The 19,788-nt window shown below is 44.1% G+C and overlaps 1 protein-coding gene and 1 long non-coding RNA gene across 2 annotated transcripts in view; one reads left to right on the forward strand and one right to left on the reverse strand.

The window, feature by feature from the left end:
* LOC118219678 lies at positions 1-3,248 on the forward strand. Its single transcript, XR_004763814.1, has 3 exons — positions 1-140; positions 414-462; positions 2,868-3,248. It is a non-coding gene; the product is annotated as an uncharacterized LOC118219678 (long non-coding RNA).
* The window catches only part of LOC118219585 (scavenger receptor cysteine-rich type 1 protein M130-like), an 80,778-nt gene continuing 63,694 nt past the window's right edge, over positions 2,705-19,788 (reverse strand). Inside the window, exons 6-22 of the mRNA XM_035402865.1 lie at positions 14,927-15,241; positions 14,111-14,425; positions 12,054-12,368; positions 10,011-10,331; positions 9,429-9,743; positions 8,843-9,145; positions 7,963-8,034; positions 7,067-7,372; positions 6,682-6,711; positions 6,497-6,535; positions 5,712-5,861; positions 5,086-5,184; positions 4,891-4,962; positions 4,051-4,128; positions 3,623-3,700; positions 3,279-3,344; positions 2,705-2,939 (exon numbers count right to left, since the gene is read on the reverse strand). Coding sequence (XP_035258756.1) covers positions 2,845-2,939; positions 3,279-3,344; positions 3,623-3,700; positions 4,051-4,128; positions 4,891-4,962; positions 5,086-5,184; positions 5,712-5,861; positions 6,497-6,535; positions 6,682-6,711; positions 7,067-7,372; positions 7,963-8,034; positions 8,843-9,145; positions 9,429-9,743; positions 10,011-10,331; positions 12,054-12,368; positions 14,111-14,425; positions 14,927-15,241 — 2,969 coding nt within the window. The 3' untranslated portion in view covers positions 2,705-2,844. The remainder of the gene's footprint in view (positions 2,940-3,278; positions 3,345-3,622; positions 3,701-4,050; positions 4,129-4,890; positions 4,963-5,085; positions 5,185-5,711; positions 5,862-6,496; positions 6,536-6,681; positions 6,712-7,066; positions 7,373-7,962; positions 8,035-8,842; positions 9,146-9,428; positions 9,744-10,010; positions 10,332-12,053; positions 12,369-14,110; positions 14,426-14,926; positions 15,242-19,788) is intronic.

Consider the following 19,788-nt stretch of genomic DNA (forward strand, 5'->3'; position numbering starts at 1 on the left):
CAGGAGGACTCGGTGACTCAAGCATGATGGCAGAGGAAAGGGAATACTCACACTGCATTTTGCTCCAGAGCTGAACCTCTCCGGGGTCAAACACCTATCATCTGGAGGCCTGGATGGGTGACCTCGCTCTTCTGAACCATGTATTAAATTAATATACACGGACAGTCTATTTGACCATAGTTTAATACCTCAGGCAATAATCTGCCCAAACACTGATTAATTGCTTTGACGGATCCCCCATTAGCTCCCTATTGCATTTAGCTCATCTTTAACTATTGATAGCAAGCTAGTCAGTGGAGGATGGGCACTTTCTCTGTGGACTGGTTCCACCTATGATGTTTTCACACTGGGAATCTTCTTATAATCATCGTTTCAGTCTTTTTCTTTTTTTGTTTTACCCCACTTGCTCTTAGTTTTGGCTGACAGTGAAACATGACCTCTGCTGACCTCATCTGGACACAGGTATGTACTGCATCAGCCAAGACAGGGCAGCCAACAGCAGGACATATCATGGTAAATGGTAAATCGACTGCATTTATATAGCGCTTTTATCCAAAGCGCTTTACAATTGATGCCTGTCATTCGCCAGAGCAGTTTAGGGGTTAGGTGTCTTGCTCAAGGACACTTCGACACACCCAGGGCGGGTTAGGGTTAGGGTTACCCTCCGACTGCCAGACAATCGGTCTTACCTCCTGAGCTATGTCGCCCCTGTTCATACAGACATAGAGACTTCAACATTAAAACCAGGAGAGGCGAGTTTAAGGTTATTCATCCGTGCAGTTTATTTATTTAATTAGTGGTCTCTCATTGCTCTCTTCTTGTAGGAGGGAATAGTTAAATGACAAAAGCCACACATTAACACAGACAGTGGTGGTATGGTCATTGGCCACAGGTGTCTCTCTCACCTGGAGGTCCAGGTGCCACAAACATCTGACCACCAACTCATCCTCTACATCTGAGTGATTACACACCTTTAAATCCCCACACGCTGATTCCCCAGGTTGTCACTGCAAAAGAGAACTCACCGAACTGTCTGATTAAATAAAGATTATTAGATTTTCAAAAGGGATAAGATGAGAACATCTGCATTATGGCATTGGGCCAATAGTGTATAGTGAAATTGGGACAGTTGGGGCAATATCCCTGTGACTGGGAATGGGAGATGCAGACAGGATGTGTTGGTGTTGTTAAGGTCTTGCATATTTTAACCACTAGGTGTCAGTAAAAATCCCAGTACAGTGAACATGTGGAAATGATGGCCATTGGGACAAAACCAGGCTTCTGTTGGCAAGCTCAGTATTAAAGCAGGTCAAGAGAATTTGTCCCATTAAATGCTGCAAATAATGATCAGAATAAACAAGAGTAGCGCTGTATTCTAGCTTTATTGGGCTGGAACGACAGGAGTAGCGAGTTGAACCGGGCGAGCGCGCGTGGAATGTTGAGCACGGAATTGAATATAAACCGCCAGAGATGCCGGAGTGTTCACTGAGAGAATTAATTGAGGGGAACGACTATAAAATAAAAGGGGGAAAGTACGATCTGTGAGGATAAAGAGATACGCCCAGAGGGATGGGACGGGGAGGGATTCTTAGAACGGCAATTAATTTAAATTTGGTTTAATTTTAAGAAACTTAGTTTTCCCCGGTGGTCTCCCACCCAAAGCCCACACTTGTGTAGCTTCAGCCATTCAGCAGGAGCAGGGTGCAGGGTGGTATGGCTGCTGTTCTGTTTCTCTTCCTCTATTTCAGCGTCATACATCTGCAAACAATCTAAACTGTGTACTATACCTATCCCTGCATATTTTCAAATGAATGAACAAATACATTAATGTAGAATAGAAATAAAAGGAAATGAGAGAGCAAAGTTCAATCAGTCTTTCAGCTTTATTAAAAAATATCTTATTGACACACAGCTGTTAAAAATATTGGTTATATTGCTTAAGAAGGCTAAGAAATACATTGTGAGCATTTTAGCAAAATATAATATTTCATTTTTATAAAATCTTGTCTATGAAAAACAGTATAATTCTCCAAGATCTAGCATCAACATACACATTTATATATATATATATATATATATATATAAGTAATTAAAAAAATATTTTTTGTTAAAAAAAATTAAACTAATTTGAGTAGTAATGAAAGCAGTATGAAATAAGTAGTACTGAAATAGTTTTGAATAGTAACAAAGCAGCCAGCGGAGACTTACTGCCTTGTTCATCTTCTGCTCAGATGGAAAGATGAACAAACTCATCAGCTATGTGCAATAAAAGCATATTTAAAAATGTGATCTTGCAAATGAGCATGTTGGGATGCTGGATAAGTGCTGTCTGGCTACCCTTCCATGTGTCAATCAGAGAGCCAACATGGACAGCTCTGACCTGCACATGATGAACACAGCAGCCAAAACTGAAAGGGTTTGATGTAAATACAAACAAATCTAAAGCTTAAGCTTACACAGGCTAAAGCAGAGTTTTCATTTTTACATTCCAAAAATTTTGATGCATTCATTTCATATTGAAGTGGCCAGTACTGACTTGATGTAGTTTGAGCTGTACATCATCATCTTGGTCAGAAAAAGTAACTGTCTCATTGTGTCAGTGAATGCAAGCTATTGTTCTTAATGTATAGTACCAGCATTTCCAGTGTCCTAATTTATGAATGAGCTAAGGAGTCCACAGTAAATAATTTCAGGTGAATTATTAATTCATGAATAACTGATCTAGTGGGATATGGTTTTATGACATCAAAACATTTTGCTTGAGATGTGTAGAATAAAGGAGTCCATGTAAGTTCTTCTATCCAAAATTGTGGGTGGACACTTCCAAAGTTAAAACTGTCAATCTCACAGTGCTCCTCCTCTTTCAGGAGGCCACTCCCCCACATCATCATAGTCCATCCCACTGGGAGCTGGAGGGCTTTCAGCCAGAACACTCTCCCCTACAGGGATGGATCAGGAGACAGACAGACACAGTCAGGGAAAGGCTCATTTTCAGCAAATACCTGCTGTGATCTTGTAATTCTATACTGAAAGAAAAAGTTTCAATCAAAATATTTTCATAGGGTCATGTCTACACTAAAATGTCTACTCTCAGAAACGAGTTTGCAGGTGGAATGGAATGTGCATATTCTCATAATTGCCCATGAAGCAATCTGGAAAAATGTCTTCCAAGAACCGGTATATTAAATATAATGGGATGGATTGATGAATTTTTATTAAACCATAAAAGCTTGTAGTTATTCATGTTATATAGAGTGATTCACTTTGTACCGACTCACCCACTTGAATCCAGTCCAGAGTCACGGCATCATCATAATTCTCCTCAGTGTCTGTCACATGATCCCCTGTAACAAACCACACAGACAGGAAGTAGCCCATGGCAATGATTTTCACAAATTACACAGACAGGAAGTAACGATTTTCAACACAGGATAGTGTCTTAATCTATAAAATTCATTGAACAGAATAATAAACATCATAATCTAAAATATAAATATTACATTAATAATGAATAAATCACATGATTGCAGCCAGACACACAGAAAAGCACCTGAGCAGAACACAGTGAATTCAGTGACAGACATTGTGTTTCACTCCAATATTCTGTAAAGAGAAACTCAACCTGGAAAAGCGTCTGGGCCCGGCTGCATAGTGATGACATCATCATAGTGCTCTGGTGCATCTCCCTCCACCAGCTCCCCTTAAACAGTCAGAGAGAAGCAGCAGCAGTGCTGGTTAAACTGGGCACACTGGTTATAGCGCTCATAATGGCTATATTGGTTTTGGTGGTCATACTGGTTACACTAATTATCAGGGCAACAACTTTAAATGTAATTTCCATGTCTAAGACTGAACAACAAAACAAGTCAACTGCAAGAAATGTTCTATGTAATGAAATAATTCCATTAATGTGCATGTTTTATTCATCTAAAAAGGGAGATTGGAAAATGAACACAAAAAACTAAGTACAGCATATAATAATGAATGCAATTAAATGTATTCATGAGGAGAAAATATTGAATCAACCCACCAACCAATCAAAACACTCACCTGGCACACTGTCTGGATGCTTATCCGCTGGGATGACATCATCATAGTTCTCCGGTGTGTCCTCCATCACCAGGTCCCCTGAAAGCAAGGAGACTTCTGGGGACTTGTGGCTGAATCTCAGGACTGTCAAACAGCAGGACAGTGGGGCCCTTCAGAGCAGCACTGAATAACACTTCAGCTAGCTGTGTTTGCACACTGCAGTCACGGCTGCCTGACGGTGTGGGGACAGTCTAACTGACCCCATATTTAAACCTTGGTATGTGGGTGCTGGGGAATCCACATCACTGAGTCCCACAGGAACCAACCTGACCCGGTGGTAACAGAGAGACAGAACACAGAGGAGCGCAGCACCACCTGCTGGAGGACGTCTGTAACTACCTAGAAATCTACGAGGCCTGAAGGGCACTATTTCAGTGCTCCTGAGGGGTAGAAGTAGCGGATTAACAGTCTATCCCCACGTACCCATAACGGCTGTTTAAATAAATATATGTCATGATTAAACACCATATCTACAATATGATTATATTACAGGCATTTACCAGACACTCTTATTCAGCTTTTTCATTACATAGTATCCATTTATACAGCTGGATGTATTGTGAAGCAATTCAGATTAAGTACCTTGCAGTGTCCTTTCAGGGAAATTGAACCTGCAAACTTGAGCCCAGTTCTCTCACCATTTTACTACACAGCTGTCCTGTTCAAAGCCAGTGATCCTGTTACACAAGCCACCGAAACTCTGAGGAGCACTCAGGAGTTCCACCCCTCCCAAAATCACCCTGGAGCCACAGCACCACCACCTACACCCACTGAGAGCTCCACAGTGCTCCGCCCCCTTACCTGAGAGGGAGTGTCCCTCGCCGTCCTCCACGTCTTCATACCCAGAGGGCGGGTCCTCTGATAGGCCACTCCCTGTGGACAGGAGAGAGGGTGTGTCCCGACCCCGCCCACACCACACATGCTCTGAGGAGGTCTTCTACAGAGTGTTTAAGACTTTACTGTGCAGCACGAGGAGGACAGATCTGATTCACTCACCCCACCGGGGGGCGCTGTAGGTTCCCCCTCTAGCTAGTTTGTACTCGATCTCCTCGTAGACAGCTTCATGCAGAGGGGCGTGGTCCCATTCAGACAGGGCTGTGTGAGCAGAGACAGAGAATCACAGAGTCAAAGTCTCCTCTCAGAGAGCACATTTCTCTCTGCATGAGCAGCAGAGGTACAGCACACAGCTACCGTCATACACCAGCCACCTGTCAGAGACCAGGGCCCTGTAGGACTGCTGATCTGAGATCAGTCCAACCTTTTATCACATAACGGATAACTGATTCAGGCAGACTGCAGGAATGTGATCGACGACAGGGGGGGCGCTGGTGCACAAAAAGACAAGGTCAGCATGCCAACCAAATCCCTCCCTCGGGAACACTGCAGCCAATCACGCATCACCCGGTTGTCTCCTTGCTTTCAGGGCAGCTGGTGATGGAGGACTCGGCCCCACACTGCGGGGCCCACCCACATGCACTGGCGCAGGGTCTTAACTGGGCGAGCCTCCCATCAGCCCCCATTCAGAGCTGCGTGGTTAACCCACTGAGCTGATCACTGGAGAGGCTTCTTCAGTCACACTCGGCGTGTGATGGCGGTTCACCCAGCGCCCGTCCACCCCCTACCTCTCTTCAGCGCTCTGTTCTGGAACAGCAGAACACCCAGCACTGCCAGCAGCAGGAACAACAGCGCCCCCATCACCAGGAAGGCCACTGCTGGGATAGACGGGCTGGGCGGAGCCTCCTTTGGTCCGGGCACTGGCTGTTTGGACACAACTGCCAAACGGGGAAGGCAAGGGGTTGGGCATCAGCAGAGAACATGGCACACTGCCTCTACCCTACTTACACTGACCACTGAGCTGTGTTTCCACCTACAGTACTGTACTTATACAGCCAGCCATCCAGCGACCTATTAAAGCAGAGCAACTGTCTGCATTAAGCAAACTGAGTCATTCCACAAGATACCCACTACAACATAAAAAGGTTAACTTTCCAGCGAGTAAACTTCAGTTAAGCCTGTGCTATCTGTACTAGAACGTGGGTGTTCTCTCTTCTCTGTTCAAGGACATTGGCTATTTAAATTAAGCAAACTGCTAGCTTGGTACCAGCATTCAGCAAGCTTAGAGAGCCACATCATGTTTATTGTTAGATAGAAACCTATAGGATTACATTCAGTCTTAAAGCATTAATGCAGAGGTACTGTTGCCAACAGGCAAAAAACTGCAAGAAGCAGTTGTGTGTTAACACTCAAATACTGAGTGTTACTTAGCAACCTACCCAGGCAAACAGCCACCACCATTTATATGGTAGAAATGCAAAACAGAGCATTCATGGAAAAGCTAGTCCCAACAGCTGAAATTAGTCGTGAGGTCCTCTTTTCACTGTGTAAATGACTCCTTGGGCAACTTTACCTGGCTGTGATTTTGGTTGTGTAGTCATTGCAGGAGTACCTAAAACAACAAAATTAAAATAAATTAAAATGCATTGTTTTCTTTATTGGGCATGAGAAAGGGTTTGTGTGATTGACAGGGCTCTGAGCTCAGCCTCAGGTTTTATCTCCCAAACTCTCTCCTACACCATCCAGAGGAGTCCGTACCTGCAGTGGAGCTGGACTCAGATAAAGGAACTGTAAAATAAAAATGAAGAGATTTGTTATTTATTCATTCAGTAGTTCCACTTCCTGTTCTTGCCCACTGATATTGGCTGTGACCCTGATGATGTCACATCCTCTCTGCTCATTCCACTTCTGTAAGCTGCGCTGGATACGAGCTTCTGATAAATGTAAATGTAGTTCCAAAGCATCATGTTTTCTACTTGCATTATTAGTGAGCGCATGAATAAAGTAATCATCGAGCTTTAATGCTGGGTGGATCTTTAAGCTGCTCCTGGGGTTTAGGGTGTGTGTTTCTGTCAGGGCTCCAGTGATTAATCTTCTCAGAAGCTGGCAGTCAGCCTGAGGTGATCTGGAGTCGCAGGCTCACCTGTGCAGGTGACCCCAGCCTGGTTCTGGTGTGGGCAGCGGCTGTGCTGGTGTGGGCAGTCCCACAGGTGCATCTCAGTGCCCCAGCAGTTCACCTCAGTCAGCCAGAGGGTGTCGTTCCCCGTCCCAAAAGTAGCATTACTATGAGCCTTTGCTGCTGACCCACAGCCCAGCTGTCTGCACACCACCTGGACGTCCATCATGTCCCAGGAGTCTCCACACACCTTCCACCAGGAGCCCCCGCGGAACACCTCCAGCATCCCAGAACACCCGCCTTCACCCCCCACCAGCCGGAGGGGCCAGTGACCTAGAGCAGGAGACACAGATGAGCTGAGCAGCCTCATTACGTTTAGCATCTCCTACAGACACATCTCCATTAACACTATGACTGACCTCATTACGTTTAGCATCTCCTACAGACACACCTCCATTAACACTATGACTGACCTCATTACGTTTAGCATCTACAGACACATCTCCACTAACACTATGACTGACCTCATTACGTTTAGCATCTCCTACAGACACATCTCCACTAACACTATGACTGACCTCATTACGTTTAGCATCTCCTACAGACACATCTCCACTAACACTATGACTGACCTCATTACGTTTAGCATCTCCTACACTACAGACACATCTCCATTAACACTATGACTGACCTCATTACGTTTAGCATCTCCTACACTACAGACACATCTCCATTAACACTATGACTGACCTCATTACGTTTAGCATCTCCTACAGACACATCTCCACTAACACTATCACTGACCTCATTACGTTTAGCATCTCCTCCACTACAGACACATCTCCACTAACACATTTGCATTACGTTCAGTATACACTCTTATCCAGAGCGGCTTACCACAGGATTCAACCAAAAAAACGTACTTTTGCAAGCTCTCTGATTTGCTGCTGAGGAACATGACAATTTGCTTCGTGGAACTTCATCATCCTCTTCCCCTTTGATGTGAAGAGAAATAAATAAATAAATGAACTACAAATTTTGAAAAATTTTAAAACACAAAGACAGAAACAGGTTCATTCCATATCAGAAACAAACTGCACTACTTAGAGCTTCAAAAAATCTCATTCATGGGGTTACACTAAAAACCTTAACCTTAAAAATTAACAATAGTCCATAGTTTTACCAATTTAATGTTGCAAAAACTAATAAGCTGACTTACACATTTACCAGTTTAGGGCAAATTAGCTTCATTAATGATTTCATATCATCCTCCCCATCTGCATAAATGAGTCAGTTCTACTTGAAGGTTTAATTCTGTTGTTTCTAACAGAAGTACCAGGGCCGGCCCTAGGGGTTCGGTGGATGTAAGCAAATCTTTCTGAGGGGGGGGGAGGGTTTGTTGGATTCCGTGGAGGGGGGGGGGGGTTCACTTTGTAAAATCCTTCATACATTGCATTGTTGTGAAATGTACGGGTACCATTCTGTTTAAAATTGATACCACTAATTCTGCGATAGGGGATGAATAACGTAACTGCGAAAATAACATTATTTACCTTAGATAAACACTGGACCGTGCGCCCGCCCCCCCCCCCCTCCCGCCGTGTAGCCCCCCCTAGCGGTTGAGGCCCTAAACAACCGCATAGACCATTTATGCCACGGGCCGGCCCTGAGAAGTACTAAAGTCTGCAGTAAGGAGAGTTTTATGCTGCTGTTCACAATAGGAGTGATACTGTGTTTGTAATCATGAGGTTTATTATACTGGTCCTAACAGGAGTATTAAGTCTGCAGTTGAGTGAGGTTTACCTGAGCAGGTAAGTGAAGCCACGCTGGTTTGCCCACAGGTATTATTACCCCAAGGCTTTGATGGGCACTGCCACAGAGTGGAGTCATGTCGGCGACATTTGAAATGATCCAGCCAGTTTGGAGCTGATTCCAGTCTTGACTGTGTGTTAGACACAAATCCGCTCTTCCCACAGTTCAGCTCCTGACATATGAGAGCAGCCGTGTCTCTAGTCATTTGATTGAAGCACACGTTGCCCCAGGTGCCATTGTAGAAAACTTCCAAATTCCCAGAACAGCCCTCGGCCAGTCTCATCTCCTTGAATTCTACAACAACAATGTTAGAAATCTCTTAGGGACAAAATGGTTTAAAAATAAACATAACCTTAAAATCTTGTGCCAGAAATTACAGAGGATAGAAAGGTAAATGTGTCAGATGCAGGTATAAGTCAGGATGAAAAGATGTGTGTTCTGTTAGCCACTGCTCACCTGAGATAAATCTCATCACTATGAACACATGAAATTCCTCACCAAACAGGTATCATATATTAAAACCAAATTAGTGTCAGTGTAAAAGCAAGAACTTTAGGTGCTCCACTGAGCTCCAGACCTGAACACACGACCCCCACGTCCTCCTTGTGTCCACAGTCAGTTTGTCCCCATCCGGCTGTGGGACAGTCCCACAGGGACGTCTCGTTCCCCACACAGCCCACCTCATCCAGCCAGACAGGTCCATTTCCTGGCCCAAAGAAGGAGGGTAGCGGGGTACTGAGGGCCGTCCCACACTGGAGCTGCCTGCACACCACCTGAGCATCCTCCAGGTCCCAGGAGTCATCACAAACTGTCCCCCAGGAGCCATTGTGGAACACCTCCAACCGTCCCGCACAGTCCCCCCCTCCCCCCACCAGCCTGAGAGTCCTGTGATCTGAGAGAGAGAGAGAGAGAGAGAGAGAGGGAGAGAGAGAGAAACAGAGAGAGAGAGGGAAAGAAAAATGGAGAGAGGGGGAGAGAGAGAGGGGGTGAGAAAGAGAAATAGAGAGAGTTATCTGAGTTTTTACACAAGCTCTGTCTGTTTTAAATACTCTGATTCCTAATACTTTTAAAAAATCCTTTAGGTTGAGTATACTATATCCCCCATGTCAAACAAGCAGCTAGAGACTGCAGAGAAGCTTCATTAGTAACCTGTACTCACTGGAACAGACGATGGACACCTGTTCCCTGGAGCTGCAGGTGAGGTTGTGTGGAGTGCTGCAGTTCCCCAGGTGAGCCTCTCTACCGGAGCACTGAACCCCCATCAGACACTCCCCAGTGCCCCCCGTCCCGGATGGAGAGGAGCTGTAGACCTGCACTGCAGAGCCACAGCCCAACTGCCTGCAGGCCACCGAGGCCTCACTGAAGCTCCAGGACCCCCCCACTCTGCTCCAGGTCTGCTGGTAGTACACCTCCACCTGGCCCTCACACGCACCCTCTCCAGCCAGCCGCACCATCCCGTTCAGAGCTGAGAGGGCAGAGCCTGAGGATCCCAAATGTAAGAGGGTTAGGGTTAGACTCCTCTGATAAACCCAAGTGTATTAGGGTTAGGGTTAGATTCCTCTAATAAACCCAAGTGTATTAGGGTTAGACTCCTCTGATAGACCCAAGTGTATTAGGGTTAGACTCCTCTGTTGAACCCAAGTGTATTAGGGTTAGACTCCTCTGTTAAATCTAAGTGTATGTAGGATATGTAGTGTTTAGATTTTGGTCTGGTCTCCTCATCACAAGCATCAAAGCAAATGTGATTGGGGCAATTTTAAATTCCACCGATACCCTAATCTAGGCTGACAATCTATGGGTCTCACCTCCTCAGAAGAGACAAACCATATTACACAGGACACCATATCAGGGGTTGGAGACCCTGCATGCCTAACACTTCCCATTACTTTTAGTTTGAATGCAATCTTTAGGTAGGCCAGTCCTTGCCATAAATTAGTCTGACCCCCCTTCCCTTCTCTCCTGAACCTTAACCAGGCATGACCCAATCAGGGCAAACATCCTAAAGTCATGCTGGGTAAGGTATTTAAGATGGCCACAGGAAAAAGTTTTTGTGTTGCGTTTGGTTTCAGTGCCTGGAAGAAGAGTCTTCCTCTTTTTATTTTGGTGGTGGTTCCTAAGTTGTGTGTTTTTAGCTGGTTTTCTTGTGGTGCTTATACTGGAAGTGGGTGAAACTTTGGCAAGGTCTGGTTTCTCTCAATCCGTTTCTCTCTCTCTCTCTCTCTTATCTGTCTCTCTCTCTCTTTTCTGGTATTTCTAGATTAGTTGTTTAATGTTTTGTATTACGTCTTCTGTTGGGTAATTTAGAAGTAGAGTGCCTGCATTCAATAAAGACTGTATGTTTTCAATTCATTAATATAATTGACTGCTTCTTATTGAACTCAAATATTTAATCTTAAAACCTGGTATAGAGCTTGTTTTGACATGTTGGTTGATTCCATCAGTGCACTGTAGACTGACCTATCAGTGAATTTGGCAATTTAATTGATAATTCTCATTTTAAATAATAATTATTAAATTAAATCAGAAAATATATTTTATATGTAGGTTAAGTGAGGGGTTCTAGCACGCAATATCTCTTGTGTTCAGTATTCAGAGTGCTGGACATTTTAACATGGGCATTGACTGTTGGAACCGCTGGATAAGGAAAATAAACATATTCTTAATTAATCCTTACTTGTCCGACAGTATTAGGGTTAGGGTTAGACTCCTCTGATAAACCCAAGTGTATTAGGGTTAGGGTTAGACACCTCTGTTAAATCCAAGTGCTTTACTCACACGCATTGGCACATAATTGCAGATTACACTCCGGTTAAATCCAAGGGCATTTCACTTAAAGAACATTGTATTAACACAAGATACTCGACATGTGGATTTTAAAATTGTTTTTGCCTTTTTATTTTTGTTTTACATCAGACTGCCCGTATCCATCTCAGTTTCTCTCTCCCCATCGCTCTCTATCACTGTCTCTCTCTCTGTCTTTCACTGTCTCACTGTCTGTCTCTCTCTCTCTTCTTCGTCCTCTTCCGCTCTTTCTCTCCCTCTCTCTTCCTCTCTCTCTCACTCTCTCTCTCTCTCTCACACACTCTCTCTCTCTCTCACACACACTCTCTCTCTCTCTCTCTCTCTCTCTCTCTATCTCTCAGTGCAGTAAATGTGTGCTAAATTGTGCCATGTACACAGTACAGAGAGCAGGACTCCTCACCAGAGCAGATGACTCCAGCATCCTGTCCATGTGAGAGCACAGCTCGGCTCCATGAGGAAACAGCACACTGTGAGAGGCGTGTCTCGTTCCCATGGCAATCAAACACATCGGCTCTGATTGACCCATTCCCCTCTCCAAACCAGGCCTGTCCTGGCACTGCCACTGCAGTCCCACAATTCAGCTGCTGACAGAGGACATTGGAGGCTCTCCTGTCCCAGCATGCATCACACACTGTCCCCCAGTTATCCAGGTCCTGCAGCTCCACTCGACCAGAGCAGTTATCAGGGCCGTCAGCCAGCCTGGACCCAGTGTACCCTACACACAGCACAGTGGGGTTAGCATCTGACCAACACTGAGATAATGAAGGAGACTTAGGGAAGAGGCTAACAGAATATACAGGTACATGCAAACACACTCACACACGCACACACACATACACACACACGTTCACACACACACACGCACACATACATACACAAACATGCACACACACACACAGACTCATGCATACACACACATATTCACACACACTCACGCACACATACATACACACGCACACTCACACACATGCACACACACACCTGCACGCACACACACATACACACACACACACACACTGAGGCACACAGACATACGCATACACAGACGTACAATAACACACACATGCACATACGACAAATCACACACACACACACACAAACAGACACACACACACCTGCACGCACACACACACACACACACACTCAGGCACACATGCACACGTGTACATACGACAAATCACACACACACACACACACACACCCAGAGCAGCAGCCAGAGTACTTACCCACACACGCCGCTCAGAGCATATCACTCCTGTTCTTAAATCATTGCATTGGCTCCCTGTTAAATCTAGGGTTGAATTCAAAGTGTTGCTAACTGCTTACAAAGCATTGCATGGCTTTGGACCTTCATATTTGCAGGATTTGATTGAACCTTATGTTCCCTGTCGTACCCTGCGTTCAGCTACTGCTGAACTTTTAGTGGTTCCTCGTTGCCGATTAAAAACAGCTGGGGGAAGAGCTTTTAGCTGCGCTGCACCGTGCCTCTGGAATTCAATCCCAAGCCATATCAGAGGTGCAGCTACAATTGGTTCTTTTAAATCGTATCTTAAGACTTATTTGTTCTCATGTGCCTGTTCCTCTTAGTATTGGCTTCTTATGTTATTTATTTATTTATATTTATTTATTTATTTATTTATTTATTTCGTAAAGCACACTGGAATGTACGCATGAAGGGCGCTATATAAGAGCTTATTGTATTGATTTGTGTTGTATTGTGTTGTCTTGTATTGTATTGTACACCCATACACACACACACACACACACACACACACACAGGCTACACAGATTAAACTCACACAGACACTGGGAGATCATGCAAACTCCACACATTAAACTCACAGACACTGGGAGATCATACAAACTCCACACAGATTAAACTCACACAGACACTGGGAGATCATATAAACTCCACACAGATTAAACTCACACAGACACTGGGAGATCATACAAACTCCACACAGATTAAACTCACAGACACTGGGAGATCATACAAACTCCACACAGATTAAACTCACACAGACAATGGGAGATCATACAAACTCCACACAGATTAAACTCACAGACACTGGGAGATCATGCAAACTCCACACAGATTAAACTCACACAGACACTGGGAGATGCCGCTGCTCAGAAATGCCTGTATGTGAATTCCTGCAGCTCACAGGAAGGCTGTGATACCTCTGTGTGCTTCCTCTTCCTGTGTGTCTATGGTACATATGGTGTGCTTCCCCTATCACAGGGCTATGGGCTGCACATCCCCACCCTCTATAGTGTACACTGCACATCACAGATTATATCTGCATCACAATATCCAGCATTACAGCCCCTGACATGTAACATTTCACAGTATAATGAATTAATATCTTGATCTTCTTAAATATAAATGCATACAATCTGTTTAGGACTATATTAACCAAGTGTCACTGAAACACACAGTATACAAATGACTCTTACCAGAACACACCAGTCCCACATCGTTTCCATGGGAGCAGGGTTGATTCTGTGAGGGTGCTTTGGGACAGAAGTAAATGCGAGGTTCGTTGCCTGAACACTGAATCTCCTCTGCCCACACCTGGCCCTCCCCCTGGCCAAACGCAGCTGCCCCCCGCAGCTCTTTAGAAACTCCACAGCGCAGCTCCCTGCACACAACCTCTGCGTCCCGCTGGTCAAAGTCAGCATCACACACCGTGCCCCAGGAGCCCCCATGCTGCACCTCTACTCTCCCAGAGCACAGGTCAGCCCCGCCCACCAGCCTGACCTCACGATGGGCTGCAGTTAAACAGGGAATAAAGAGAGAATCATCTGCAATGACTGGCACCTTATTCCAGAGACAACAGTGAGCACAGCTGCATGAATACAGGACTGCACAGCTATTATACACAAAATACAGCAGTGTGATATGAGCCAATCTCACGTCCACGGCAGTGTGAGATGAGCCAATCCCGTATAAACTGCAGCGTGTGATGAGCCAATCACATGTAAACTTCTGCTACAGACTTAAACTTTAAAAGAATAAACATTCTGATAGCGTCAGAAAGAGAAATACATCAGAAACACAAAGATTCTGCTGTGACTGCGTAAGTGCTGAATTAGTTCAGTGAAAGGAGCAATACAGTAATTTACTTCATAACACCACATTTTAAAATGTAATACTATGTTTTAGTTATGTAATACTATATGCATTTATGGAACTAATATATCCTCATTTAAATCCAAAGTCCCGTGTTGGTATAAGAACATTGGTAAGAGCTGAATAACACGGAGTCCTACCTGAGCAGATCACTCCAGCATCATATCGATGATAACAGTTATGTTTACCCCATCCTCGTGAGCGACACTCCTTCAGTGTGGATTCTGATCCCCTGCAGGACACATTATCCATCCATATTTTCCCAGACCCTGGGCCAAAGCGAGCATTTCTTGGTGCTTCTACAGCATCTCCACAGCCCAGCTGTCTACACACCACCCCAGCATCTGTCATATCCCAGCCCCGATGACACACTGTCCCCCACTCTCTCTGATGGTAAACCTCCACTCTCCCAGCACAGGGGCTGCCTCCATTCACCAGCCTCACATCCTCACTGCCTGAGAGAGAGAGAGAGAGAGAGAGGGGGGAGGGGACGGGGGAGTTTGAGTTTTAACAAACCTTTATTTCACAATACATACAGTCATTCAGCAACAACAAAAGCAGCTAAAATAAAGAAATCACCATATCAAAATGAACAACAATACCAAGACACAAAAAACAAACAGATTAAATAGGGAAAAGGAAAAGAGAAATAGAAGTCGAACAAAGAAAGCTAGCTTCTACAAAAATAAACCTATGACCATTTGTGACACCCTCTTCTTAGTATGTTGTTAAATATTAAATCTCCTCCTGCTAGACTACACTCAGCCTCCCCATGGCACCACCTATCCTGAAAAACCACCAGGTCCTGTATCCTACTATTGCACTCAAAGTCAATAGAAACTTGATCTGAAGGAGGCACTGGAACCACCTATCAATCCACAACATGAGAGACAGAGCAACCTCCACTACAGCAGGGTTATGCAGCTATTGCTGCAACACCAAGGACCCTGGCCAGTTCTGAGATGGGAGAAATACGGCAACTCCTCAACATAATCAGCAGAATAATTGGCTAAGTATAAACGTATATGTATAATAAACATTCTACAATTATATTTTAATTATTGATTAAATATAATTTAATCAATAATTAAATTAGTTGATAGTTTGTCATTATGCCCTATTGAATGCAATCACTTATTGTTTATGTAAGGAGATCACTTGCAATTAGCAGTTGGAACAAACAGGGCTTTTGTTCTTCAGTGTATGGGCTGAAGAGCACAAATCCAGATTTTATCAGTAGCATAAAATATATTGATATTATAATCCTCCAGGAGACATGGTGCATAGAGATGTATCAACTTACTGTCCCTTAGGCTACAGAGAAATAGTATTGCCATCCTTCAAGCACAGCAATGTCCAGCATGCCAGAGGTTCTGGGGGCATTATAATATGGTACAAGTAGGAGCTTGCAGGCTCAATGAAAATAATCAAAATAGCAGACTTGCATATCTGGCTAAAAATAAGGAATGTCACATCCATCCAAATCTCACCTATTCCTATGTACAGCATATATACACCCTCTGAATCCCTTTATTACTCAGAGGACATGTTCCTAAATCGCTACACGGAAATCTGCAACTCCCAGGCCCAGGGCCCCACACTCCTATGTGGAGATTTTAACTCCAGGAAAGGTAAACAGCTTGACTTTAGTCCTTGGGAAATTGGGAATTTGTCACATATTTGGAGCAACTAATCCATGTCACTCAATAAATTTATCCTTGCAAAATAATTATGACAGAGTAATTCATAAAAATGGTAAGGCACTGTTGAATCTCTGTCAAAGTCTTGGTCTCTATATAATAAATGGGATGATCAGAGGGGACTCTTTAGGTAGATATACTGTACATACAGTTCAGCTCTTGGTAACCGTGTAGTAAACTATGCCATCACGGACCTAAACCCCTCCTCCATAAATGCATAAATGTCAGACCACAAACACCGTTATCAGATCACAGTCAGATCACTGAGCTCATAAAGAGAACACAGCAGTCCAACACACATACATAACCTTAATCCTTTCTACAGATGGGCTCCAAACAGCACACAATTGGTACAACAAAGAGGCAATTGGCAGTGATTAAATAAAAATTCTAATTGAAATATTTCAAAACACACAGTATCAACCCTCAAAATAAGGTGTAGACCTGGCCATAATTTACTTGAATAATTTTTTTAAGTAGCTAAAAAATCCAAGTTAATATTAGATTAGATTAGATTCAACTTTATTGTCATTGACACATGTCACGAGTACAGAGCAACGAAATGAATAGTTAGATGAGAAATGGGAGAACAGGAGGAAGGAGGAGGGAAACCTCAGCACAGAGCAACGTCATAAAACATTACAACAATACTCGAAGACTTGCACATGTGGTAGGGGGTAGGGTGTCGGGGAGGGGAAGTGTCGCAGCACAGACACTGGGGGGAGCACGCAGCCGTCTGGCGCATCGCTCAAAACCCTCAGCAGACTGCACTGTAACGGGGGAGGGAGGGGGGAGGGGAGCCAAGAAGGCGTTGAGTTGGAGGTAGTGTGTGTGTTATGTATCTTTGTATGTATGTGTGTGTAAGTCCATGGACTTCATCTCCACTGCAGTCTCAACATTGTCTCTGCCGTCTGATACTGATGACGAGGACACGGCCGTTGCCCTGGAGACGACCTCGAAGAGTCCTGATCCAGAGACAAAGTTCATAGGAGCAGGGAGGTGGGGGGTAGGGCTGAGCATCTGTCTGCATAACAATCCAGGAGAGTGGACAGATATCAGCCTTCCAAGGCTGAGGTGGGGGAGCCAATGAAGATAAGGATTGTTTTGGGTTCAGGCAGACTTCTGCTTTTTTCGTCTGCCTTTAGTCCTGTGGTTCTCTCAGCGTTGTTCCAATCATCCGAATTTGTTGGCCCATTTCAGTGAGCCGAACCAACAACTTCTCCAAGTTGGTATCCATCATGCGAATTTGCGATACGATCACATCCAGTTTGCGATTGAGCTCGCTGAGTGTTGACAGCCCTGCCCGTTCCCTTAATGGCGTGCAGCTTCCCAGTTAGTGCTGCCAACGCCTTCTGAACTTTGTGATAAATCAGGATGCTGCCAGCTCCAAACAGCAGAAAGCCTGTTAGCATAATTCCAATCAAGTAAACGTCTTCAACATCCTCAACGGAAAGGATCGACAGGCACACGACCCTCCACTCCATCCAGGAGTCCATCGTGTATCCGGCTGCAAACATTCCGTCAGGGCAAGAGGGCTCTCCCTTACCCGTTCTTCTCGTCGAGAAAAATACTGTCAATTGCGTTGAGAGACCAGTTGATCAGATCCATGATTTTAGGTTTCGGAGGGAAATGCAGAGAGAGACTCCGGGTAGTTCAGGCAGAGACAGCACAAGACAAGAGAGAAGCAAGCAGGGGGAGATAAGAGCAGGGAGGGAGCAGAGGAAAAAGCGTCCGCCTTCGTTGAGAGCAGGAAGCAGAAGCATATTTTCCACAAATATGAAAAATGATCATAAGAATGTAATGAAAAATGGTTTAAAAATCCCAAAAACCAAGACAATATGAACAAACAATTAAAAATAAAAGACTGGAACACATCCGCACGCAACTAAACGGAAATGAACAGTCAATAAACCAAACATGGAAAAAACTACGGCACACAGTGCTGTACATAAACATCTTATAGATAAACCTGGTTCTTATGTAGTACCACTGTTTATAGATTCTCATTAATGTTTAGCCTGGTTTACCATGGGTGTAAACCCCAAGTTTTTGCTGAGAATTGAAAAGGATATGCCCACAGCAGTGTCTGCAGGAACACAGGCACACCACTAGGTTGTGCTCTATTACCCTGGCTTTGTACGCTGTGACACAAGCTCTGCCAGTGAGGCCGGTCACATGACTGAATAAGCAGATGGCACTTGTGTGGCAGTGCTTATCAGAGGCGTCATAACACGCAACTCCTTGCGCCCACACCTGCCTGCACCCCCCCCCCCCCCTTCCCCGCCCCCCGCACCCATCGACAAAATCGGGTGACACCAACGGTCGACCGCACCGGGTATCACCAACCCTAGTGACGCCACAGGTGCTAAAGCCCCTACAGAATGCAGGTGCACACTTTGGCCACAAGGTGGAGATAACCCCTTCACTTTCTCAGACATAAGAACTGTTTTGCTGCACTGAAAATAGGAAATGAGAATGCTGTGAATGAGATGGTATTAAAAACCTGAGATTTGACATTTGCAGATTTCTCAAGTGCAGTACAGACACAGATCTATTCAAAATGTAATCAGCCTTACCAGGGTCTACCTTCTATAGAAACTGAGATCATTAGAAGTAGACTGGAACACCAAGCGTGTTTATTGCAGTTCAGTACTAAGACTTTTCACTTTCTGTTGCATTTTCTGGCTGAATGGTCACTCAGACATGAACCTCAGTAAACTCCTGTGCATCGTGAAATGCTGGCTGTGCAGAGTACGGCTCCTCAAAAGACACAGACGAGCAACAAGAGACCATTCTTCCTACCAAGCTCAGTGCATCTTCATAAGAACTCATTTATCAGTGAAAAAGGAGATTTATCTGGAATGCATTTTAACAATTTAGTGATAGTATGTACAGCCCTGGGCGTACGTAGATGTACATTATACTGTTTTAATATTTAACATTAGTGACGGTGATGTTATGCACTTATTGTACATTACTTTGAATAAAAGTCTCTTCCAATTAAATGTCATATAATATGTTTTCAGTGAAATGGTATGTATCCACAATGAGGATTAAACATGAATTTGAAATGTTAGCTTATATATATATTTATTTGACGTTAGTAGTTCAGCTCTACAAAATTCCTGTTTAACAATCACTTTTATACTTTTAGCGTTCATCCTATGGAGTATGTCCTCGTTAAATTTTTCCCGTGAAATTTCAATAATTATTTAATTTGAAAAATTTGCATGTTTTTAAATTGATAGTAAAATATGGCATGAAAAAGACCACATATTCAAACTTATGTGAGTTTCAAATAA

The sequence above is a fragment of the Anguilla anguilla genome, chromosome 2 (assembly GCF_013347855.1).
Source record: "Anguilla anguilla isolate fAngAng1 chromosome 2, fAngAng1.pri, whole genome shotgun sequence".
Classification (NCBI taxonomy): Eukaryota; Metazoa; Chordata; class Actinopteri; order Anguilliformes; family Anguillidae; genus Anguilla; species Anguilla anguilla.